General features: G+C 52.5%; 2 protein-coding genes across 17 annotated transcripts in view; one reads left to right on the forward strand and one right to left on the reverse strand.

Moving 5' to 3' along the window:
- OTOF (otoferlin) overlaps positions 1-15,355 on the forward strand; it is a 98,169-nt gene extending 82,814 nt beyond the window's left edge. For 3 of the 15 annotated variants that reach the window (XM_062622586.1, XM_062622587.1, XM_062622591.1), the window contains 17 exons: positions 721-851; positions 2,357-2,386; positions 3,040-3,180; positions 3,569-3,677; positions 5,172-5,296; positions 5,924-6,058; positions 6,335-6,472; positions 7,729-7,856; positions 8,700-8,870; positions 9,415-9,575; positions 10,242-10,384; positions 10,848-10,936; positions 11,691-11,789; positions 12,631-12,872; positions 13,351-13,529; positions 13,643-13,743; positions 14,203-15,355. In XM_062622586.1, coding sequence (XP_062478570.1) covers positions 721-851; positions 2,357-2,386; positions 3,040-3,180; positions 3,569-3,677; positions 5,172-5,296; positions 5,924-6,058; positions 6,335-6,472; positions 7,729-7,856; positions 8,700-8,870; positions 9,415-9,575; positions 10,242-10,384; positions 10,848-10,936; positions 11,691-11,789; positions 12,631-12,872; positions 13,351-13,529; positions 13,643-13,743; positions 14,203-14,383 — 2,303 coding nt within the window. In that variant the 3' untranslated portion in view covers positions 14,384-15,355. Of the gene's footprint in view, positions 1-720; positions 852-2,356; positions 2,387-3,039; positions 3,181-3,568; positions 3,678-5,141; positions 5,297-5,923; positions 6,059-6,334; positions 6,473-7,728; positions 7,857-8,699; positions 8,871-9,414; positions 9,576-10,241; positions 10,385-10,847; positions 10,937-11,690; positions 11,790-12,630; positions 12,873-13,350; positions 13,530-13,642; positions 13,744-14,202 lie in introns of all 15 variants that reach the window. The other 12 variants (XM_062622588.1, XM_062622589.1, XM_062622594.1 and 9 more) reach the window with 6 other exon arrangements.
- Positions 15,356-19,153: 3,798 nt separating this feature from the next.
- The window catches only part of SELENOI (selenoprotein I), a 31,855-nt gene continuing 26,982 nt past the window's right edge, over positions 19,154-24,026 (reverse strand). The window contains exon 10 of one of the 2 annotated variants that reach the window (XM_062622603.1): positions 19,154-23,621. In XM_062622603.1, coding sequence (XP_062478587.1) covers positions 23,505-23,621 — 117 coding nt within the window. In that variant the 3' untranslated portion in view covers positions 19,154-23,504. The remainder of the gene's footprint in view (positions 23,622-24,026) is intronic. The other variant, XM_062622604.1, reaches the window with a different exon arrangement.

Genomic DNA, 24,026 nt, shown 5'->3' on the forward strand with positions numbered 1-24,026 from the left:
AGGGGGTGAGAAGCCACAGGGTGTTAGGCCATCCCTTTGATTTTTTCATCTGTGGGTCTCACTGCAGTAACTGCAAACGTGTAAGACAAGAAAGGTTGGTTCACCACTGACATCTCCGCAGCTTCATGACTCTAGACTCCCCAAATATTCTTCAAGACTGGGAGGGGAATTTGCCATACTGCTGCTGTTTGAGCAAAGACTAGAAAGCTACCACCCTCTCAATTCCAGCCACCACCCCATCCATCCACATCCACAGCAAGGCCCCTTTCCCTGCACCCAGCACAGCAAAGGCCTTGGTGAGCCACAGGGATTGCTGATCTCCTCCTAGTCCTTACTGGAAGTGGAGGCACCCTTGGATGGACAGAGACAGGAGGTCTGTGAAGGTTTGCCAGGGCCCATCCTGGGTTCCAGACAGAGGTCTGGACCTGTGGTTGTGTCTACACCAGCTGATAGTTTTGGGGCAATCAATCTTCTTCTCCGTCTCTTCTCCTCTGGACACTGGTGCAGGTGGAAAAACCCCAATCCTTTCTCAGGATTTGCTTTCCTTTGTTATGGAAGGGGTTTTTCAGTCATGCTGTAAGGGTCTGTGCTTATTTCCACTGCTGCTCTTCTCTGATCACACATCACTCCTGCATGAGTCCTATATGATCTCACCTAAACTCTCAGTTTCTCCTCTACACTTCCTTCTCTCTTCTTTCTCTTTCTCTGTCCTCTGTCCAGCTAAACACCTCAACGGCTATCTGGCAATGACCAACAGGGCCCATCGCTCTCGCCCCACAGGGGAGATTGTTGTCAATATGGAACCTGAGGTTCCTATCAAGAAGATGGAGACAATGGTGAAGCTGGAAGCTGTGAGTATCTGCATGTCAGCAGCGCTTTAGCATTTCTTTCCGCACTGAATTGCTGATCTCTGACTGATTCCACCCAAGCAGAGGCCACCTTGTCCTGCTGTACATGGGGTTGGGCTGATGCCTGGAATGAAGGGCCTTGGGTCATAGTCCTACAAATTGCCTCTTTCTGTCCTGGTTGAAATTAGCTGGAGCTTGATGCCCAGAGAAGAACTGTCTTGGGCTGTGCAAATTAGACATCTTTATGTTTTCCTTCATAAATAGTCAGAGAGGAATGAGCACCCGTGAGCACAGCCCTGTCCCTGTCTGTGACCAATGCAGACACAAGCGACCCATCAGAAATTCCCTGTCTGTAGCAACGCTGCCCTTTCAAAGCACTGCACAGTCTCTCAGGCTCACATAGATTTCCCTTTTTCCTCTCCTGCAGTAGTTTCAAGAATTCAGATGGCTACATCAGCTCTTTGAAATACCCATTCAATTCCTTGAAATGCCCGTTCATGGGTGGTCAGTGTGGTGTTACCGCGCAACCGCTCTGCAGCTAGTCCGAGCCACACAGAACACAGCAGAGGCACACGGTATCGAGCTGATCCAGGCACACCGAGTCAGTCTGAGGCAGCCAAAGCTCTTTAGACCTTTTGTGCTTGCTTACCCAGAAAATTTGGCACAGTGTGCATTGGACAGTCAATGTGTCTGAGAGGCATCAGGCTTTGTTCCCACGCTGAATGTGCCTGTGCCTATTTGCTTGCCCAGAACAGGAACTCCAACCCCTTCTCATACCCCTGGGCTCCAGAGCTTCCTCACAACAAGAAGCAGATTTCTTTTTGCAGGAGGCCCCTTGCAGCAAGGTGAACACCCAACCCGTGTGTGCCTGCAGGCATGTTGTGAGCTCCAAATACCCATGGCCTCTCACATCTATGCATTTACGGAAAGGCCATGTCCCATACAAAGCATCACAAGCACACATGTACAGATACATACACACCCTGTGAAGGCCCTTTCACATATGCAACTATATGTAGAATCCCTGTATCAGCTGTATCGGGTACCTGTGCTCACACAGCTTCATGCAACAGGACATGCGCGCATGAGTGTGTCTGGAGCACCCCAGTGCCCACATGCTTCTTGAAATCTACCACAGTAGCTTGCAGGCATTCCTAGGTGGACAAGAAAAGCTCCAAGAGCACAGAGAGCTGTTAGCCACGCTGAAGGCCAAAGTGTCTTCCCAGACCCGATCCCTCACTGTCTGGTTTGGTTGTTCTGTCTTAGCAGTGACAGAGATGTGAGATGTCTCCCATATGCAGGTGGGTTTGGTCCATCGTCACGGACATCTGCCCTGCATGCAGAGCTTTCCCAGCCAGGGCTCTTCATTCAAGGTGCTTGGTTCCTTCATGCTTGGGGAGCTGTCTGTGATTCATAACATGCGTGTGCCAGTGTGTATTTGTATTTGGCTGAGGCTCTGCTGCTAACTGGCTTTCCCTCTCCCTATTCCCTTCCACCCCGGGCGGCAGAACTCCGATGCAGTGGTGAAGTTAGATGTGGTAAGTGATCTGCTCCGCATCCCTGCTCCCAACCCTCTGCAATCCCTATCCAACCCTTCTGTGCAGCTTTCAATGGATCATGCATACTCACCCATCAAAAGACAGGCAGCGACCAGCACCCTTTCACCCAAGGCACAGACAGAGCAGCATTATCTCACTAACAGATATGGCAGTGGCCTGGTTCCTGTTCACTGAGAAGCTCTTTTGGGCAGCACTTCTCAACCCAGCTGCCCCAGGGACAGGCAGCACCCTGTGGGAGAGGTGCTGGTTATTCCCAAAACAACCTGATACCACTGCAGAAGGGTTTATTGCACCACTGAGTAGACTCAGGGTACTTGGGGGGCACAGGGAGGACTGTGACCATGTAAGATTCAGGAGCTGTAGCCTGGGGAATGAATGGATGGAAGGGATGATGGAAAGGAGGGGATGTATCAGGACTCTGACACTGTGTCCTTCTGGAGCCTTGGGCATTTTGCTTTGCTGCGTTGTGCCTTTGTGTCTGTGGCTGTAAAGGGGGAAAGTGCTAATGAGGCAACCCAGCATGGAGGGTTTGGCTTCTCAGGTGCCTCACCCACTACCTTTGCCGTTTAAGAGATATTTTGCTTGCACCTGATCCCCGTTCTTCTCTGTCTTCGCTTCCCTTGCCCCTGAAGTCTGAGGAAGAGAAAGAGAGAAAGAAAAAGAAGAAGAAAGGAGGAGGAGGGGGAGGAGAGGAAGTAGAAGAGGAGGAGCCGGATGACAGCATGTTGGACTGGTGGTCCAAGTATTTTGCTTCAATTGAGACTATGAAAGAGGTGAGTGCAGAGCAGAGGATGATGTCTGTAGGGGGGAAGGGGAAAATGCTGTTCCCTGCCTGTTGAGGTCTCACCTATTTCCAGCTGCTTCCAAAGGTTTAGGGCTCTGCTACTTTCCTTGCTAACCCTGCCTGACTGTCAGCAAGAGTATTTTTAACAATTGGCAGAGCTGAGCAGGATTCATAGAATCACAGAATGGTTTTGGTTGGAAGGCACCTTAAAGCTCATTCAGTTCCCACACCCTACCACTGGCAGGGACACCTTCCACTAGACCAGTTTGCTCCAAGCCCCGTCCAACCTGGCCTTGAACCCCAAGTTAGGTATTCCCAGCAACCACAGAGACCCCAGCACAAGCACCCACTCCCTGTCCTCTTTGTTTCTCCCCCAGCAACTCCGGCAGCAGGAGGCCGCTGCAGCAGAAGCAGAGGAGAAGGAAGAAATGGAGATGGCAGAGGGTAAGCAGGTCGGGAACAAGAGAGGGAGCATGGCAGGGAAAGGTAGGACCAGGGCTCCTTCTGGTGCTTGAGCATCCCTTTCAGAGCCTGCTGCTGCTTTTCTGCCAAAGCAGATGCTCAAAGTGTGTTGTATATCCCCTGTTGCTTTTGCCAAGCAGATGTGGTAGCTATAAGATTGTGCTCCTGAAGTCTGTTGATCACACCAAGTAATAGATACTTCTAACTCACCTTCATGGGGTTTTCCATCCTCGTTTTGCAGAAGGCTTAAAGTACTTTGGTTTTTTTTTATTTTGCTCCAGTTTTGTGGGAATATTCAGCCAGACAGAAGGTCTGCGATTCTTCTGTTCTGACTACTTTTACCTGCACATAGAGGCCTCTTTGTCTGCTGTTCTAGCACAGGCAGTGAAGAAAAATACACACTTTTAGGGAAAGTTCTGTGACCTATTGTCAATACTGTGTTACGATAAGATGAATTATGCCTAAAATGCATTTTTCTCTGAAGGAAGTCAGGGGTCTGTAGCTCAGATGGGGTGCTGCAGATGTCTTAAAATTGGTGAGACAAGTTTTGTACTACAAGTGTTGTGGGCCAAGAATACTGGTGAGCTGGGATGTGTTGGTCAAGGGTGACTGTCTATTTGCATCCTGAGGGCTCCTTGCAAGTCCCACCAGTGGGGCTTTGAGGGGTTTCCCTGGGGACTTTCACCCATACTCTCCATACATTCCATGTCCCCATGGGTTGCTGTCCCCACATTGCTGTCATGCCTGGGCACTACAAAATCCATGAGCTGATTTTAATACAGAGCCTGGTTTCTGTTGGAAGACTACTCTGAGCAGCTCTTCTGGGCTTGCTGTCATGGCAGGGCTCCTGGGGGGTGTCTGCTGTCCCCTGTTGTTTTCTTTCTGCATTCTGAGAAGGATCCATTTCCCCTTGGCACTCCCATTCCTTCCTTCCTCCTTTCCTCTTCCACATGAAGTCATTTGTCATCTGTCTGTCCCCATCTGCATTGCCCAGCAGACATGAAAGCTGGCAGGGGCAGTGAGGGACAGGGATTGTAGAGGGCGTGGGAGACGTTTTATTTGAATGTACCTTGCAGGACAGTCTGTTCCCAGTGTAGTTGATACCCAGGCTGGGGGTTTATTCTCTAGACTGCATACAGCACGCAAAGTCTCCATTACAAGGGCAAAAAGGAGGTGCAGTGGGCAGGATCACGTCTTCTCACTGCTGTTCAAGCCAGCCAGAGGCTAGCACTGTGTCGTTGTTTTATAGTCCTCCAAATGACTTCTGCACAGAGACCATCCTAGAGATGCTGTGACCTGGGCAGCAGTGGCCAGAGTCAAGGGAAGACAGGAAAGGGCTGGATGGGAGTTGCAGGCAGTAGCAGCTGTCAGCTTTCATGCTCCTCCTGTCTGAAGGACTTTGATCAAAGTCCCCCATCCCTGTCTCCTCCACCCCTCCTCACCCTCATTTCCATCTGCTCCCACCCTGCTGCTTCCCCTCGGACTCAGAAATCAAACTTGATGACTCTCCCATGAAAGGCTCCAAGGCTCAGGCAAAGAACAAAGAGAAGTCCAAGGCACCCAAAGACGATAAGAAAAAGAAGCAACAGTCAGCCCCTGAGCTTCCTGAGAAGAAAAACAAGCCTAGGATTGATGAACTGAAGGTATGTGTATCAGCAGGGAAGGAGAAGGCCTTGACTGCTCAGTGCCAGGCTGGAATTCTAGCAGGATGGCAGTCCAGCCACCTGGAAATCAGAGCAGGATGGGTCAACCCTGCATGAGGCACCTTGGCTATCTATGGGTTACCTAACCCTTGGTGAGATGTGCCTAGGGACTGCCAGCTTCTCTCCACAGTTTGAAGGAGTCAGAGATAACAAGCTTTACAGAAAAGGGGTTGCCCTGGGACAGGATCATCCTTGGAGCAGCTTGGATGTGCCCTGGCTAGAGAGGAGAGTTTTCCAGCCTGACTATGGCGGGCCCAGCCAGGACAAAGGGCAAGGATGGGCTCTGGTACAGTCTGGTTCATCTGGCCTATGGTGTTTATTAGGATTAACGCAGTCTGTGATTCTGGTGTTCAGAAGAATGTTAAGCCTGGGTCTTGCACAGAGGAGGGGACCACTCGGCTTCCCTCTTGTATGTTATTTTGATGCTTCTGGCATCAAGATCCAACCCAATGACCCTGGAGATCCTTTCACCTCCTAGAGAATTGGACACTGGGAGCAGAAGTTCCCTCTGCTTTGACGTGGGCAGATACCATATCTTTCCCCTCCTTTAACCTTCTGTCATCACAGGTCTTCAACAAAGAGCTGGAAACGGAGTTTGATAACTTTGAGGACTGGCTGCATACCTTCAACCTGCTCCGTGGGAAGATCGGGGACAACGATGACAATGCAACAGAAGAGGAGCGGATCGTGGGGAGGTTCAAAGTGAGTTTGGCTGCTGGGTTCCCACAAGCACCTTGCTAGCCTGATTCCTCTGCGGGCCTCCTTTCCTCTGTCCAATTTCTCTTCTCATGGTTGCAACCCCTGAAGAGGTGCTTGTGAGGTGGAGGAATTTTCCAGGTCTGGTCTGTCTGCTCCAACATGTGGCTAGAAACAAGGATATTGTCTGGGTCCTCAGGAAGAGTGGGTGGGGATGGGTCTGCTTACCCTGAGCCCCTAGGCAGCAGGACTCTCATTGGGCTGTGTGTTGCCTCACACCAGGGCTCCATATGTGTCTACAAAATGCCTCTCCCAGATGATATCACCAAGGAGGCAGGATATGACCCCAGCTTCGGCATGTTCCAGGGGATCCCCAGCAACGACCCTATCAATGTGCTGGTCCGAGTCTATGTTGTGCGGGTGAGTATAACAGTGTGGTGTGGCAAGGCGTAACCCTGCACTCAGTTCCAGGAGATGGTCCCAAAGCTGTAGGGATGTTGGTTTTAGCTCTCAGTGCATCAGGGCCCAGGATGCAGCATGAGGCCTGAAGCAGCTCACTGACAGGGACTTGTGTGGTGTCTCAATAGCTGTGTGCTCCAAGCACTGGGAGCAAGACGCATTCAAGTTCATGCAGGATCCAGAGACCTCTCTTCTGGTGTGTAGGATGGACCAGAATGTCTGTCCTAGTGCTTAACTCAAGTGAATAATTTGGATCAGCTCAGACTGTGAGATGCTGGTTCCTTCCATAGCCACAACACCTGTGATGCTTTGCTGCAGAGCAATGGGAGCAGGGTCTAGTACATCTGGTGGAAGAGCATAGCACCTCCTTGAACACATGCTGTGTGGCTATTGATCTGACCCAGCTAACGCACATCTCTATATATGGAGCGTGCTCTGGGAAAAGTCTTTTCCTGACCCCTATATTAGTCATCCTTGTCACCTGAAGCATGTGTGTGAGGTACTGTAGCCAGGCACTTGAAAGGGATCTCAGTCCTGCTGGAAGCTCTTAGGCTGCACCTTGTTCCGGTGTTTTACAAATGGAACCTACTTTTGGCTACGTTTCCCACCAGCCTGATTCTCCATCTAATGCAGCATCCCATTGTCCACTGGGGCAATGATTCTCTTGTAGATCACCACCAGACTGACACTGCAACAGTAGACACCAATCTGGTCACCAAAAATTACCAGGATGGGCTGAATGTGTCCTAGCACAGGCATCTGCTGTTGTGTGCCATAATGGAGGTCAGGACTGGAGAGTTTGAGGATACTTATCTCCTTTATGGAGAGAAGCCAGAAGCCCTTGGCCCTAGTATGGAGAAAACAAGAGGGGAAGGGAACAGCCTTCTTGATATTTTGATCAGGTTGTTGCTCTGGGTATTTGTTTAGAGGAGCCTGTTTCTTTCTGCTGATGAAAGAGATGCCAGTGAAGATGGGGTTATGTCTCTCTGAGGAGACACAGCCAGCCCCAAACCACTGCCCAAACTGGGACAGGTATTAACACAAGGCAGGATTTATCCCCAGTTTAAACCAAGACACTCTAGTTAGGGGGCCCAAAGTGCATAGCTGAATGCCTATGTCCAGGCAAGGCCAGATGATCTCAAGGATGGAGAATGAAGCCATCCCTGAACTGTTCACTATAGCAGGTGGCACTGATATATCTCATCTGTTCTCTACAGGCCACAGACCTCCATCCGGCTGACATCAATGGGAAAGCTGACCCCTACATTGCCATCAAGCTGGGGAAGACGGACATCAAAGACAAGGAGAACTACATCTCCAAGCAGTTGAACCCTGTCTTTGGAAAGTGAGTTGCCCAAGCCCTGTTACCTGTCTGTACCTGGAAGTGGTGGGCCAAGCCTGAGCCAACCTTGCTAGTCCTTGGACCTGCACCCTAGTTGTCATACACACAGCTGCTTGAGCTCAATAGATGGGACTCACCACACAGAACTTCCCTTGCAAGCAGCATAGGCATCCTCATTTCAGCCAGCTGTGTATAGTAAAGGGTTTTTAAGAGATGTACGTATCTGATAAACATGCAAGAAATATGGAGAGGGACTTTGTGCAAGAGCCTGTAGGGACAGGACAAGGGGGAATGGCTTTAACCTGACAGAGGGGAGACTGAGATGAGATCTTAGGCAGAAGTTCTTCCCTGTGAGGTTGCTGAGGCCCTGGCACAGGTTGCTCAGAGAAGCTGCAGCTGCCCCATCCCTGGCAGTGTTCAAGGCCAGGCTGGAAGGGGCTTGGAGCAACCTGGTCTAGTGGAAGGTGTCCCTGCCTGTGGGAGGTGGTTGGAACTGGATGAGCTCTAAGACTCCTTCTCACCCAAACCCTTCTATGATTCTATGATTAAGGTTAAGTGTGCTTTAGGAATCATGACAGTATGGCCTGGCTCTCCAGGGATGCATAAACTCAGTTTCAGGGCTATCAAGACATTCAGGTCAAGCAACCAACCTGTGCTACCTTCTGTCTAGAGCTGCTGGATGTGAAACAAACCATACAGAGATTTAAAGCCCCTACCTTGAATGTCCTGCAGCAGTAGATGAAAATTAAACACTGTCCATAGACTGGAGCAGACCCACCTCACCCATATGTCTGTCTTGAGTAGCAGCCAAACCCTTCAAGAGCTTTTCTCTTTCCCCTGGCCTAGATCCTTTGACATTGAGGCCACCTTCCCCATGGAGTCCATGCTAACAGTGGCTGTGTATGACTGGGACCTGGTGGGGACTGACGACCTCATTGGAGAGACCAAGATCGACCTGGAGAACCGCTACTACAGCAAGCACCGAGCTACTTGTGGAGTCTCACACACTTACTCCATGTACGAGCAACGCTTTCTCTGCCCAACCTGCTGCCTGCACCCATGCCTGCCTCATCTTCCATGCCAAGCCTAGACCTCCTGCAGGAATCTCCCTCCTTTACTGCCTGCTAATAGAGGAGTCTGTGCTGTATCCTCACCCTTAAGACAGGATCTGTGACCAGCACAGCAGGGTAGCAGTGGAGTGGGTTGTAAGGAGCGCAGGACAGGGAGAAAGGAACTGAGGAGCACTGGTAGGAATGGGCAGAGGGGTGAGGACAGAGCTGAAATAGCAGCAGGGACAAAGGAGCAGTGCTGAGCATCAGGAGTCAAGTGGGGTGCTCAGAGTAAAGGGGCTGGGGTGGAAGGCTGTTAGCAAAGCATAGAGTGGTGGCATAGAGGTACTTAGTCTGCTCTGAAGTTTCACATTTGCTGCCTCAGATCCTTTCCCTGTGAATCCTGGGTCCTCCATGGCAGCAGCATTTGTTTTGCTGACAGAGGGGAAGAAAATGGCTTTTTTCCTCCAAATTTCACTGCTGCTTCACTGACCTTGCCCTCCTATTCGCAGACATGGTTACAACACCTGGCGTGACCCCATGAAGCCCTCCCAGATCCTGTCCAAGCTATGCAAAGATGGCAAAGTGGATGGGCCGCACTATGGGCCAGGAGGAAGAGTAAAAGTTGCCAACAGGGTCTTTACTGGCCCCACGGAGATTGAGGATGAAAATGGTATCTGCCACATGGGATGAAGGTTGTGGAGGGAAGCAGGAGTTTGGGGTGTCCCCTCATCATCCAGGGTTGGAGACAGAAATAGTGGTCCCATCCCCCCAAAGCAGCACTGTGGTCACTTTCCATCCACCACCTTAAATGGACCTTTCAGTATGAGACCAGTTACACAGAGTCTTATAGACCACCCAGACCAGTGGGTTGCTCTTAGAATCACTCATAAGTGTCCATGGCACTGACTTTGAAAACATCCTTCTGGCAGCGTATGCCCAAAGAGCCATGACAAGAGCCCGCCCTGTCCTTTCCAGGGTTTAGGAATCTGTTCTCCATGTAACTACATTCCCAAACAGTAGTTGTGTCCCAACACACTCAGATGTGCCCAAGAAAGATGAAAGCAGGCCAGGAGGGGTGCAGAAGGGAGGAGACAGATGTGGAGCTTGTTAAGCCTGGGAAAAGGTAGACTATCAGGGGATCTGGACCTTCTGTAAATGAAGAGAGAAGAGAAGGAGAGGACTTAAGAGGTGTCAGCTGTAGGACAAACTGTATGGAAGGAAATGGAGAGTAGCTAATAGGCAGTGCTGCATCTGTGGAGTAGGTAGGGGTAGAGGAACAGGCTCCTCTCTGTCCCTGGTGTCTCTGCCCATCTCATCCCTCCCTTTGCCCACATAGGTCAGAAGAAGCAGACGGATGAGCACCTGGCCCTGGCTGTGCTGCGCCACTGGGAGGACATCCCATGGGCAGGCTGCAAGCTGGTCCCCGAGCACGTGGAGACACGTCCGCTGCTGAACCCTGACAAGCCAGGCATCGAGCAGGTCCTCAAAGATCCAGAGCAGAGGTGGAGGCACCCCATGCTGCAGAGCTCCTCTGAGCAGGGAGCAGAGATGCTCAGCTCAGCAGACCAGCCATAACCCACCTTGTTGTGGGCAGCAGAGGCAGGGGAGGCATCCTGCAAAGAGTGGCACTTGGGCATCAACAGCCCTTACTTGTTGACTATAGCAGACTAAATCAGTGCCTCCCCTGCTCCAGCCTGCATCCTTTTCATGCCCCCAAGTCCCTTCATCCTATGCACCTCAGCACCACACCATGCCATGAGACACTTCTGCAGGCAGGGGGAAAGGACTCATGGCATGGGGGAATGCTGCCCTGCTCAACATCTGGCAGGGTTCAGTGCTGCAGCACATCTGGCATGGCGAGACTGATGTTGAAGGGCAAGGGAGGGAGGGACTGCACATTGCGGGGGACAAGGGAGCTGACTGCACCTCTCCAACCTTGCAGGGCCGCCTGGAGATGTGGGTGGACATGTTCCCCATGGACATGCCAGCACCCGGCCCTGCCATTGATATTTCTCCCAGGAAACCAAAGAAGTAAGGAGCCTCCCAGGCAACCAACCCCACGGAAAGCTGGAGGCTGGGGATGGAGCCCTGTTTCTCCCCCTCTCCTCTGCTGCTCCATGGCTCAGCCCAGCCCTCTGCCTGCGTCCCTTGACCACGCTGGGATTTCCAGAGATCCCAAGTCATAGAGAGATGACTTCCCCATGAGCTGCAGCTGAGATGTTCCTAGAATGAGAGTTGGGGTTGTTCAGCCTGGAGAAGAGAAGGCTCTAGGAAGACCTCAGAGCAGCTTTTCAGTTCTTAAAAGGGGCATATAAGAAAGATGGAGAGAGACTTTTTGGCAGGGCCTGTTCCGACAGGATGAGGGGTGATGGTTTTAAATTAAGAGGGGAGATTCAGGCTGGGTGAGAGGAAACATTTTTTTTACGATGAGGGTGGTAAGATACTGGCACAGGTTGCCCAGCATGGTGGTGAATGCACCATCCCTGGTGACATTAAAGGCCAGGCTGGATGTGGTTCTGGGCAACCTGATCTAATTGAGGATGTCCCTGCTCATTGCAGGGGGGTTGGACCAGATGACCTTTGAAGGTCCCTTCCAACCCAAACTATTCTACAATTTTATGAGCTGATGAGAGGGTTGCAGGTGGACAGCCTGTTTCAAGCAGGGTTATGACTGGTTATTATCCTGGGAGTTTAATCCATCTCCTCTGCACACTGGCAGTGTCTCCCCATTCCCTCCTGCCCCTTCCCCTGTGCCTCACCTCCTTGTCTCCCTTCCTCCTGCCAGATACGAGCTCAGAGTGATAGTGTGGAACACAGATGAGGTCATCCTGGAGGACGATGACTACTTCACTGGCGAGAAATCCAGTGACATTTTTGTCCGGGGGTAGGTACAGCATTGGTATGCCAGTGTCACCTCCTCTGCTTTTCCCTGGCATGGGTGCTGCTGCTCACTGGGGTCCCCAGGGGGGTTTTGGGACGGGAAGGAAGGTACAACATGGACTATGGTTCAAGGTCAGATAGTGCCAATGCTGCTGTTGTCCTCTTTGTTGGGCTCTTGCCTCTCCACCTCTTGGCTGCACGACCCCCTGTGTGTGTCTGGCCTTGCTGCCCAGCTCTCAGCTGCAGGTTATTGTCTGGAACACCAACAAGGTGGTTTTGGATGATGCTTTCCTGGTAGGAAAGAAGATGTCTGACATCTATGTCAGGGGTTAATGGCCAAGGCCTCGCTGCTTGTTCATGCCTGCCTGTCTTCCACTTTTTGACCTTGCCTTGATGCTCTTACTTGGCATTTCAGCCCTACAACCTTCAATTCCAGCGTGTGGAGCCAGACAGTGGTTAGTTCTCATCTCCGCTTCATTCTCACCCAGCAGCTGGGGAAAGCCACTTCAAAAACTTACCTGTACATAGATGAGGGGACCCACACCTCCATAGCCAAATTCTTTGCAGGACCTCATATCAATGGATCAGCATTTCAGGCTGGTGGGTGACTATGGCGTGATTTTTCACCAGTCTGTTAAACACCCCATAAGTCACCCACCAGCCTGAAACAAAACTCCTGCCCCTATGCTCATCCTGCCCTTTGGAGATGCTGGAGCAGCACCAGCCCATTGCTCACACTTTTAGGTCCTTCCAGTCTGTCCTGGAGGCATCCTGGTTGCACAGACAGGATGGTCCTGTGCCCACTCCTCCCTCCTATAATGTCTGCTATCCCTCTGGCCCCACAGGTGGCTGAAGGGTCAACAGGAGGACAAGCAAGACACAGATGTCCATTACCACTCACTCACTGGTGAAGGCAACTTCAACTGGCGCTATATCTTCCCTTTTGACTATCTGATGGCAGAGGAGAAGATTGTCATCTCCAAGAAGGAGTCCATGTTCTCCTGGGATGAGACCGAGTACAAGATCCCAGCTCGCCTCACTCTGCAGGTCTGGGATGCTGATCACTTCTCAGCCGATGATTTTCTTGGTAAGTGACGGTCCACTGAGCTGGGGCAATGGGGCAGCCAGCAAGGAGCCCATGGCTGGACAAGTAAAGAGCAGTGTGGGATGGGACACAGCCTATGCAGGAACAGAACCTGGAAGGACATCTCTGTTCCTCAAGTCCACAACATCCTCAACTTCCTACAAACCCCTTTAGATTACGCTGGTAAGAGCATGCAGGATGAGAGCCCTGGTCTCTGCTGCCATGGGCAGGGACACCTTCCTCAGATCTCATCTCAATCTTCCCTCTGTCAGGTTAAAGCCATTCCCCCTTGTCCTGTCCCTACAGGCCCTTGTCAAAAGTCCCCCTCCAGCTTTCTTGTTGGCCCTGTTAGGCACTGGAAGCTGCTCTAAGGTCTCCGCGGAGCCTTCTCTTCTCCAGAGAAGATGCTGTCCAGCCCACCTCCAGCCAAGACTCCACATTTTGTGGGTGCCAACATCTGTGCTCCCCTTTCTCCTGCCAGGGGCCATCGAGCTGGACCTGAACCGCTTCCCCCGGGGAGCCAAGACATCAAAACAGTGCAGCCTGGAGATGGTGACCAACGAGGCGGAGCTGCCCATGATCTCCATCTTCAAGCAGAAGCGGGTAAAGGGCTGGTGGCCATTTGTGGCCAGAGATGAGAATGATGAGCTGGAGGTCACTGTAAGTATGGGGGAAACGGAGGCATTTTGCATCCCTCAGGTCCCCTCTGCCACCCTGGGGACTGAGGTGGGGTGCATTTCCTAGGTCTCAGCACAACTTTCTGCTCCCTGCAGGGGAAAGTCGAGGCTGAGCTGCACCTTCTGACAGCAGAGGAGGCAGAGAAATCCCCCGCTGGGCTGGCCCGAAATGAGCCTGATCCACTGGAGAAACCCAAGTAAGAGGAAAACCCCACTCCCCAGGAGACATGGGGTGCTGTGGGGTGGGAGCCAGCCCTGGAGGATGTAGGAATGAGGGTCATGGGCAGAGCCATCTCTGCTGGTGCCTACCATTCACTGACTTGCTGCTTTTCCTTGCTCTGTTCCTGCTCTGCCTCTCTTGTTGGCTTCATCCCCTTTCTGTGATCTCCCACCACTTCTTCCTCCCATCCAGTCCTCACCACCAGATCGCAGCTTCAACTGGAATCCTCATGCTCCCTCACAAACCTGCATTACTCCACCTGGCACGTCTTGTACTGATTCCCCTTGTCCATCCTCCTCATCCTCCTGTCTGGGCTCTTTTTACTCTCTGCAGGCATGCCCAAGGCTTGCCTACTATGTCCACTGTTGCACTGCTGGCCATGCATTCCTTCTCCATGGCAATGGCATTAATGATGAGTTGTTTGTTTCCCCTGCAGCCGCCCAGACACATCCTTCATCTGGTTCCTGAACCCACTCAAGTCCATCAAATACCTCATCTGCACACGCTACAAGTGGCTCATCATCAAAATCGTGCTGGCCCTGTTGCTCCTTGTCATGGTCGCCCTCTTCCTCTACAGCATGCCAGGCTACATGGTCAAGAAGCTGCTGGGAGCATGAAGCATGGGAGCCTCCTCCATGTTCCCAGCCCTGTGGCACAACCGTCCCCAACTGCATGTCCTCCTCCACCCTGCAGCCTCTCGGCAGCTTCGGGGGACATCTCCTCCCTGCTGCTGCTGGGCCTCCTCCTTTGCATTCCTCCTCTGTGGGTCCCATTCACAGCTTTAGTCCCAGAGGAATGGGGCTGGAGGATGGCATCAATCCCAAGGCCACGCATCCCACACTGGGGCTGGCAGAGGTGCCCAGCTGTTCCTGCGAGGATCTGGGGCTGCAAGTCTTGGAGCCCTTTGCCCACTGGGGCCATGGCTGGTGCCCTCCTGGGTAAAGGGGAGGGGAGAGCAAGCTGGAGCTGTGGGATTGCTCCCAAAAGGCCCACTGGAGGAGCATTCAGAGACAAGGATGAAGCAGGGATCTGGGACAGCATGGGGAAAGCACACAGCATCCCCACTGCCTGTCCCCGCTGCCCCCACAGTCCCTGCTCCACTCATAGCTCTGCAATTCACTGACCCCAGGTGCAGGGCTCCATCCCACCATGGGCAACACCAGGCATTGTACCCCAGCAGCCACCAAGGCCCCACAGAGAGCCCTGAGGCTGTGCAAGGGGCAGGCACTGACCTTCCCTCTCTGAAGCATCCATCTCCCCAAGGTTACCACCCCAGAGGTGGTGGTGGCTGGAACATGCCTAGGGGCTCACAGGGAGCCAGGCTCCCTGGCACAGTGTGAGCTCCCTGTGGGCCTCCTGACGCTCAGTTCATTCTGTTTGGATTGATATGTGTTGCGGCTGGAGCCTTTCTTGCCGTGGATGTTAGGGAAGGGCTCCTTTCTCAGCTCACCTCAACATTCAGCTGTTGAAAAGCTGCCCTTCTCAGCTTCAGGGGTGCGAGACCCTCAGTGAGTAACTGAGGAGATCTTGGGAGTGTTTTTAGGGTACCACTGTTTTAATCAGTCAATAAAAACCAGCTTTCACTTCCACGTTCTCTGCCAGGGTCTCCTGCTAGCGGGGAAAGGGCTCATCGCTGGTTGCTTCTCCCCGCCACCTGCCCCACTGCTTCCCAGTCACAGCCTCTTTTCCTGCTGCCTTTCCCCAGGTCCCATTCCCTGGGCAGCAGCCTGGTCCTTCAGCTACATGGGGCAGACCAGGCACAGCCTTGCCTTCCCCCAGGGCAGGACAGCAGGAGGGAGGAAGCCACCTCCACCCCAGGACCCCAGAGGAAGGGTCCCTGTCACTGCTCTCCATCATCTGCTGGTTGCACCGCGGGGAGCTGCCCAGAGAGTTTCCTCTTGCCCATCCTAGGGGGGAGAAGGGAGGCGAGGAGGGACACCAGGGCTCCGTTTGTCCCCCAGCAGGACCCCCGGGGTAGGGAGACTCCTCAGAGCCCCAGGCTGGGGGCAGAGGGGGGGCCTGAGGTGCAAACAGGGGCCCTGAGCAAAGGGCTACCCTTGAGCTGTGGCATGGGCATCTCCCGGACTTCCCTGGCATTAACCCTCTCCCCCTGCAAGCCCTTCAGGATTCCACCTTCCTTGGCCCCTTCCACACATCGGGGCCCTGTGCTTTCCCTCCTAGAATTTCTCTCTGTGTCCAAACCAGAAGTCGGTGAGAAGCCACCACGTCCCTCACAGCCATCCCAGCGCTCCCAGAGCACACACTGTATCATCCTGCAGAAACATGTCCTGGACACCACAGCTTTGACGACTGCACAAGTCAGCCCCATCCTGTCCACACCCCACCATGCTGTGCTCACCCTGCTCACGACAGTCCCACCTGCTCTGTCTGAGCTCCTCACACCTCCATCACCATAGCATTGAATCATAGAATCACAGAATGGTTTGGGTTGGAAGGGACCTTAAAGCTCAGCCAGTCCCAACCCTCTGCCACAGGCAGGGACACCTTCCACTGGACCATGTTGCTCCAAGCTCCATCCAACCTGGCCTTGAACACTGCCAGGGATGGGGCAGCCACAGCTTCTCTGGGCAACCTGGGCCAGGGCCTCACCACCCTCACAGGGAACAACTTCTGCCTAAGATCTCATCTCAATCTCCCCTCTGTCAGGTTAAAGCCATTCCCCCTTGTCCTGTCCCTACAGGCCCTTGTCCAAAGCCCCTCTCCAGCTTTCTTGTCGGCCCCTTTAGGCACTGGAAGCTGCTCTAAGGTCTCCCTTGAGGCTTCTCTTCTCCAGGCTGAACAAGCCCAGCTCTCTCAGCCTGTCTCCATAGCAGAGGTGCTCCAGCCCTTGGAGAATCTTTGTGGCCTCCTCTGGACTCGCTCCAACAGCTCCATGTCCTTTTTGTGTTGGGGCCCCAGACACTATGGGTGCTCTGAGAGCGGTAGGGCCCTTGCCAGAAGACCCTGGGGAGCCTGCGAGGACAGCTCCCCCCCCTGCTTTGGAAGGGTCATGTGCATATGTGGGGGTGAGCAGAGGGATGTGTGAGGAGACATCTCTGCAGTGTTGGGTGCTGGGCACTGGCAGGGAGGGGTGAAGGAGGCCATGGCTGGACAAATACAGGTGGGCAAGCAGCTCTGGTGCCAACAGCAGTACAGCTCTTCCCTCTCTTCCCCTAAGTAAGTGATGAATTAGTGACCTCTTCCATTTACCTGGGCTGTACAAGCGGGATTGAGTCCTTTGTTTTCCCTCCTAATACGCTCATAAAATGAAGTTTGACAGAGTATATTGTCCTGTAAACCCCTAAGGTCCAAACGGACCATGACAGCAGCCAGTGCTCGCGGTATGCTGCCAAAACACCATCGTTACTAACAATCCCTTAAGTATATTACACCTACCACAGCAATCCTCTTAGAGGAAGCTGTGAGACAGTGATAAAGGATGAGGCATTGCTTAAACACACCTGGGCTTTAGCCCAGAGGGCACCAGAACAGGCAGCAGGGTTCTTGTGTTCTGCTCAAGGCTTTGCCACCAGCCTGTAGCCTCCTCCACTGCTCCCAGGGCAGCTTCAGCCCCTCATTCCCTTGTCTGTCACCCTATATCCTGGGGTAGGTCTGCAGTGGGACAGAGCCCATGCCTGCTGTGATGTCCCACCTCACCCCATGGAGCTGCAGGGTGCAGAGCAACCCCTTCACTTGGGGAGCAAAACAGCTCCTAGAGATGTTTCACGGCCACTTTCAGTTGGGAGAGCGTGGTTCCTGCCCCAGCAGCACCACCGTCACACACCTTCACATGGAGCAGTTCTTGCTGGGTTTGGTGGAAATGCCAGCGGGTGGACATTGCCATGCAGGGTGCAGAGCACCCAAGAACACCACCACAGCCCCTGTGCACTGGTGGAGGACGGCAGAGCTTTCCCAACCGCAAGCACATCCCAGGTGAGATGGCACCGTCCTGAAGGGCACCAGGCACACAGTGGGGACCACGGAGGGTGGCACTGGGGCTGGAAGCTCCTGTAGTAACCAGTCGTGTTCTCCCCACCCAGCTCCAAGGTGTGGGTTCGGAAGGGAGAAGGCAGCCCCCACCCCCTCCCATGCCATAGCAACCCATGTCACTTGGCCACCAGAGCAAGGACCAAGTCCCAGCACAGTGCTGTCCTGAAGCCAGAGGAGCCAGGAGGAGCATGGCTCCACTCACCCCCCCCGAAAAAGTCAGTGTGGGGCATGAGAGGACATTCTTAATTCCTGACCTCAGCCTCCCTGGCTAAATCAGTTGCCTGTGGTCTCCTGCCCAGGGCCAGCAGCCACCAAGAGCAGCTTATTCCCCTGTGTGCACCCCCGGCCACAGTGGAGCAGGGATAAGGTGGGATCACCCTGATTAGCCCCAAAGCCAATGATGCTAAGAGCCCGCTGTGACGATAGGAAGCTTTCTCAGGGCAGAGCTTGTCAGGGCAGTCACGCTGCTGATGGGAAAGCACCCATTTCCAGGGACTCCCAGCCCCATGAAATGCAGCATTTCCACATTCCAAGCCCTGTGTTTCAGGCCATCCTCAAGAGCCACATCCCCACGCAGCCCCAAGTCTGCCAAGCACCTGTGGAAACGCAGCACCAACTCTAAGGGTGCTGTGGAGAGAAGGGGTGAAACTAGGTGGGCTTTAGGGTCCCCTCCAACCCAGACCATCCTGTGATTCAATGATTCTACTCTGAGGAGCCCTGATACCTGCCCTGGAGAGGGGTCAGAGCTGCCATCTCTTTCCCCAGGTCCCAAACTGGCACTCTGCAACCAGGAACAGGGCAGGAGGTACTGCTCCCTTGTCCCATCGCTGTCCATATCCATGGCCTGCTGCTTATCCCCCTGCAACAGCCATAAGCATCACACCAACTGTAACCCACAGCCTGACACTGCCCACTGCTCGATCCACAACACAAGAAACCACCTCTCTGCACACACCCTGTATCCTGCTTCACCCTACCTTCTTCTTCCTCACCACGAGTGCCCCGGGCACGCTATGAGGGTACACAATGACTTACAGGGATGCAGGGATCAGCACCAGCAGCAGAATTGGCAAAACAAAGAGAAGCCTGAAGGTGAAGGGAGAACCTTTGGGAAGGCAGTGCTTGAGATAAAAAGAGGAGGCTGTACCCCCAAACATGGCACCCTCTCTGCGTCCCCTGCCCTATCCTCCAGTCAGCACCTCAATGAGCACTGTGACCACAGCCAAGCTCAGCACCAGAGTAAACCCCATCATTCCAGGGAGAGCCCACACAGGAGCTTTTCCACCTCTGCCATGGTAAAGTGGGGCTGCCGCTCCAGCCGTGGCACCACTGCCCAAACCTGCTCCTTGTACTGAGGTGCCTGCTCATCAGAAAGGGGAAAAAAAAGACAAACTCCATTAAAAGGCTTTGGAAACTTTATTCTTTACAGAATTTGATAGTTTTGTTTAAACACAATAAATACTTCAGCAATAGCATTTAACAGACCAGAATTTAAACCCACTGCAGTACCTAAACTCCCAGAGACAGGGCTCCAGGACAGCAATCGGGGTCCCAAGGCCCACGGCAGCTTCATCTGATCCCTGTTTTGGGACATCCCCAGCCAGAGGGGCCAAGTGCACTCAGCTCTGGTGGGGAATGCAGCAGAATATCCAGGCTCCTGCCAAAAGCAGCCCCTTGGGAAGGTTCAGCGGGGAAGGGGAAGAACCAAACCACCACAAGCCCCAAGGTGTCTTTCACTGACTCATTTCACAGCGCTGGGAACCTGAGAGCAGCCGCTGCATCAGCTCTCTGGCCCCACTGCACAGGGGGTTGGTGACAGAAGACCAAGTCCAGGTGGTGCCCCTGAACTTGCTCCTGGAAGGACGAGGCAGCATCACCAACTGCTTCCACACCCTGCCCAGGAAAACTGAACAGCCACAGGGACATGGGCCCTTGAAGATGCTCTGAAGGGCTCACAGAATCATCAAATCACAGGACAGTTTGGAGTGGACTCTCTCCAACAGCTCCACCTCCTTCTTATACTGAGGCCCATAGCTGAGTTGCAGACGTGGCCCCTGTCCTGCATTTATAGGGCCTGGCTAGAACTGACCTGACTGAGATTAGAACAGCTCCCAAAGTTCAACCTACAGGTTTGAGCGCACCTGGCAGGTAACATTGGGCCAGCTCCATTTAAGGAGCTTAAATGAGTGTCTGCAGAGCCTGAGAAACTCATGCTTACAACATGGAGCTCCCCCAGCTCTGGGAAAGCCACCTCTAGCAGGTGGTTGATGTTTATGAAAGGAGAGCTTCTGCCAAGCCCCCGCAGTGACCAACCACTGAAGAAAGGAGGTAACTGGAGCACAGACACAGTAGAGGAAGGACCGAGCTGAAACCATCAGCACACAGTGCGTGTTTGTAGGCCTGCAGGTCAACCACAGCATCTGTACTTGTAAAAATCACTTTTAGATGGCCCAAACCCAAGGGGGTCCCAAAACCTGCACCTCACCCTCCACTCCAGTTCCACTTGTGAGTTCCTGCACTGGGTCCCTGGATTGGTGCAGAGGCAGGAGCTGTGATAGGAAACAAGATCAAGATGATAAAGGCTGCAAACAAGATTCCTGCTCTGCCTCAGCTGCGCAAGTCCTGCACTGACACCTTGGAGCATCCCAGCTTCCCACAAAAATCTGCTTCAGCGCAAAGCCTGGTGAGGATGAGGAGGAGCTGGTGGCACTGGCCACCTTTCTCCGCAGCACAAGGAGCCGCCGGGAGACTGACATCTCCAATGACTTCACCCCTCCCTGGATAGGTTTGCTCCTGGTCAAACTCTGTATTGAGATAAAGTGTGCAGAATAGATTTAGGAAAGCATAAGACAGTCCTGTTACCAACCCAGGAGGTCCACGGGTTATAAAGAAAACAGGACCCACTATCCCTGGAAGCAGAGACAACACAGATCAGCTCTCAAATACTGAGCAGGAGCAGAGGAACAAGCACACAACCCTGTCCCATCCCCAGAAGCACAACCCACTGCAATGACAGAGTCTAGCCAGCACACTCCACTCTAGCACAATAACCACCAGATGCTCTCAGCAAGGAATACATTTATTCTTAAGACTTAAAACCATTCTGATTCATGAATAGTTTGTTTCTCAGCATGCCACACCCCACCACGGCAAGATGGTTTGGTCAATCTGTTTGCTTCCATTCCCCTACCAAAATCTGGGATCAGAATCATTTCAATTCCAATAGCCCAAACAGAACCCCCCAGCTTCGCAGCGGCAGGAGCTGGGAAGAGTCATACGTGCACTGAGATCAGGTCTGAGCTCTCCTCACTCTGCCACAAGCCTGGTAGCGCTAGAGGCGAGCCAGCCCACTTTCCAGCACTGACTGAAGCAGACAGTTTTTCTACTTCCAAGGTGCAATAAATTAAGGCACCAATAATCCAGGACTCTCCAACGATAAAGCTGGTGCAGATAGGAAGCAGTTCCAGTTTCTCTTACAGCACAAGTATTTGCAGGACTTTAAAGAGGAAGCCCTGTTTCCATGTTTGTATCTTCACAAAGGGGTTTTCTAGGGTATATTACATGCTGCAAAAGGGCAGCAGCTCACAGGTCAGTAGGACAACAGACAGTGTGTTAGGGGGACAAAGTGACATCCTAAGATTTAAGATCATACAATCTCTCATAGCATCAGTCATGGCCCAGTCCTATGGGCCCAGCACTGCTGGTGGAAGGAGACAGGACAAAACCAGCTCCAGGATGGGGACCCAGAGCTCACCTGAAAGCCTGAGGGAACAGCCCAATTACTCCCTGGTCCTGCAAACACATAACTAGGAAGCAAATCATCCAACTTCCACTTTTTTGTCAGTGCCGCCAGCACAGTTTTGCTACCTGAAGATGTCCCATAGATCAACGCTGTGCCCCATTTTCAGATTCCCTGTAATTATTGTGCGAGCATGACTTGAATTTATCTCCCTTCATAACCACATTTCATTAAATAGGGTAAAAAATTCAAGCGCAGCCCAATTCATTTGTACACTTAAGATTCTTTTTTCCTGTACAACATCAGTAAAATATATAGGAGTAAGCTGCTTTATTAAATAAACTCTGAAAACCATTTGACCCCTCTCCCAGCGCAGCCACCCTTTCCAGACACGCCGCAGCCAGACAGACACATGAGCACACAGACGTTCCCATGTCACACCAGCTCGCTCCTCACAGGACACATAGCAACCAAGCAGCTCATATGCACATGGGGAACGTGTGAGCTCACCTCAGGATTTCAAGTCTCAGTCTGCACAATGATGATTCAAATTTACCAAAGAAAAAGCATTAAATAATAGTTACAGGTTTCCTAAAGTAGGAGGACTCATCACCTGCAGAAGGAAAATGCCATGACCAAGCTGCTAGGAGCCACGCTGCACAATTTTCAGTGTATAAGCAACTTTGTTCCCATGGTAGATTACATATGCACAATCTGTTGTGCTTGTTCGCTTCCGGATGCAGCCTTTCCAGAGCCTGGGTTTAAGCTACACTCTTCATTCAAGCACAGGTCTTCATTAAATAAAGTGAACAGAAAAGAAAATCAGCATTCAATCTTCACCACCCCACTCTTAACTCAATCACAAAGAAAAAAAAAAACAAATTTAAAAAAATAAATCAATGCAAACATGTCTTTTACAAATGGACAGTGAACAAATCATCCCTGGATGAGACATGCAGCCACTGGGGACAACGGTTTGGAAAATAAAGCGGTATTTGGACAGGATCCCACCACACACATGCACCTGTGAGCTCCCTGAAAGTGCACACATGACCAACACGACGCTGCAGTTAAGGTGCTTCTTTAAGCAGTGGATTTGCGGCCACTGGAGGGCTGGCGGGAAGGGTGATGTGCTGCGAGAGGTGCAGGCTTGGCAGCATGCAGCCACCCTGCAGAGCTGGCCCGAAACACCAAGTTCTTACTGGGAGGCAGAAGGGGGAGATGAGCTCTGTGTTAGGCTGGTGCAAGCCACTTGCAGCTGCCAGTTGGAGCCCAGACTCCGTTTCCAGGTGGGGAACACACATGGACAGACAGAAACAAGGTCAAGATGCAGTCCCAGGCTAGCCGCAACTCAAGCAGGGGAGGCAGGAGCCACCTTCCCACCTTTGCAGGAAATCAAGCCCTGACTTTCTAAGCCCTCCAAGCAGAATGTTACTGAAAGTTTTGTGTGTAGTTCTTTTTTTCCCCCTCTTAAAACAAAAACCAAACAGGTGTAAGTATCTGCCCAAACAGGTGAATGCAGGAAGGCAGGAGACTGGGCAGGCTGACTGGGAGAGCAGTCAACATCTGCTCCCTAAGTACCAGTGCAGGACAACGCTGCCAGGCAGGATTAGGGACAGACAGGAATGCCCCTGACCTCCAGGATGTTCCCTGACCTTGCAGAAATCAACTGTTATGTTGGTTATGGTGACAGGTCAAGACTCCTTGCTCAGCTAAAGCCATTTGCACCGCCAACTGGCTTTACTTGAGCAAGAGCTGGAGTTTGAGGTTTCACTGGGAACATTCAGCTGGTCTAATATACAGTAACAGTGACCTGAAATAAATGCCCTCCTCATCCAGTTTCACCCAAAACCAAAAGCTCACATTCAAACAGCAGCAGGGGCTGCCCCGTACCAGTTCTGCCCTGGCTGCACCGGATACCGTGCGTACTTTGCCCTGATATCTGTCCAGAAGATAGGTTTAGATCTGTGGTGATGGTTGAAGTATTTACAGGTATTTGCAGCAGTTATTTACAGTACTTCTGCAGACCGCAAGCCAATTTTCTCTTCCTCCACTCCTAGTCAATCTGGCGTGGGCTTCTTTAGCGAGAAGGGCCGTATATTGAAGTGCCTGCTCAGCTGGCTCACCTGGGGACAAGGCAGACAACAGGACAGGATTAGCAAGGCTTGGATGGATGAGGGGGAAAGCAGCCAGAATACCAGACAGGTTCCCTATACAGCTACAAAGCCCCTGCCACCTTCCTATGAGCACTTCCCCAACCACTGCCCACACTACACACTCCCGTGGGTGCAGCAGATTGGGACCACAGCCTCTCTCTTCAGCTGTGGGGCCAGCCAGGCTGCCCTGCCCAGGACCTGAGCCAGCCCCTGCCAGCTCAATGCTGGGGCCAGCCATGGCTCTGTGAGGTAGATTTAGACTAGTTATTAAGAAGTTCTTCCCTGTGAGTGAGGCCTGGCACAGGTTGCCCAGAGAAGCTCTAGCTGCCTCATCCCTGGCAGTGTTCAAGGCCAGGTTGTGCAAAGTTTGCAGCA

The sequence above is a fragment of the Pezoporus occidentalis genome, unplaced genomic scaffold (genome assembly GCF_034315485.1).
Source record: "Pezoporus occidentalis ecotype Australia unplaced genomic scaffold, CSIRO_AGI_Poc_V1 ctg244, whole genome shotgun sequence".
NCBI lineage: Eukaryota > Metazoa > Chordata > Aves > Psittaciformes > Psittacidae > Pezoporus > Pezoporus occidentalis.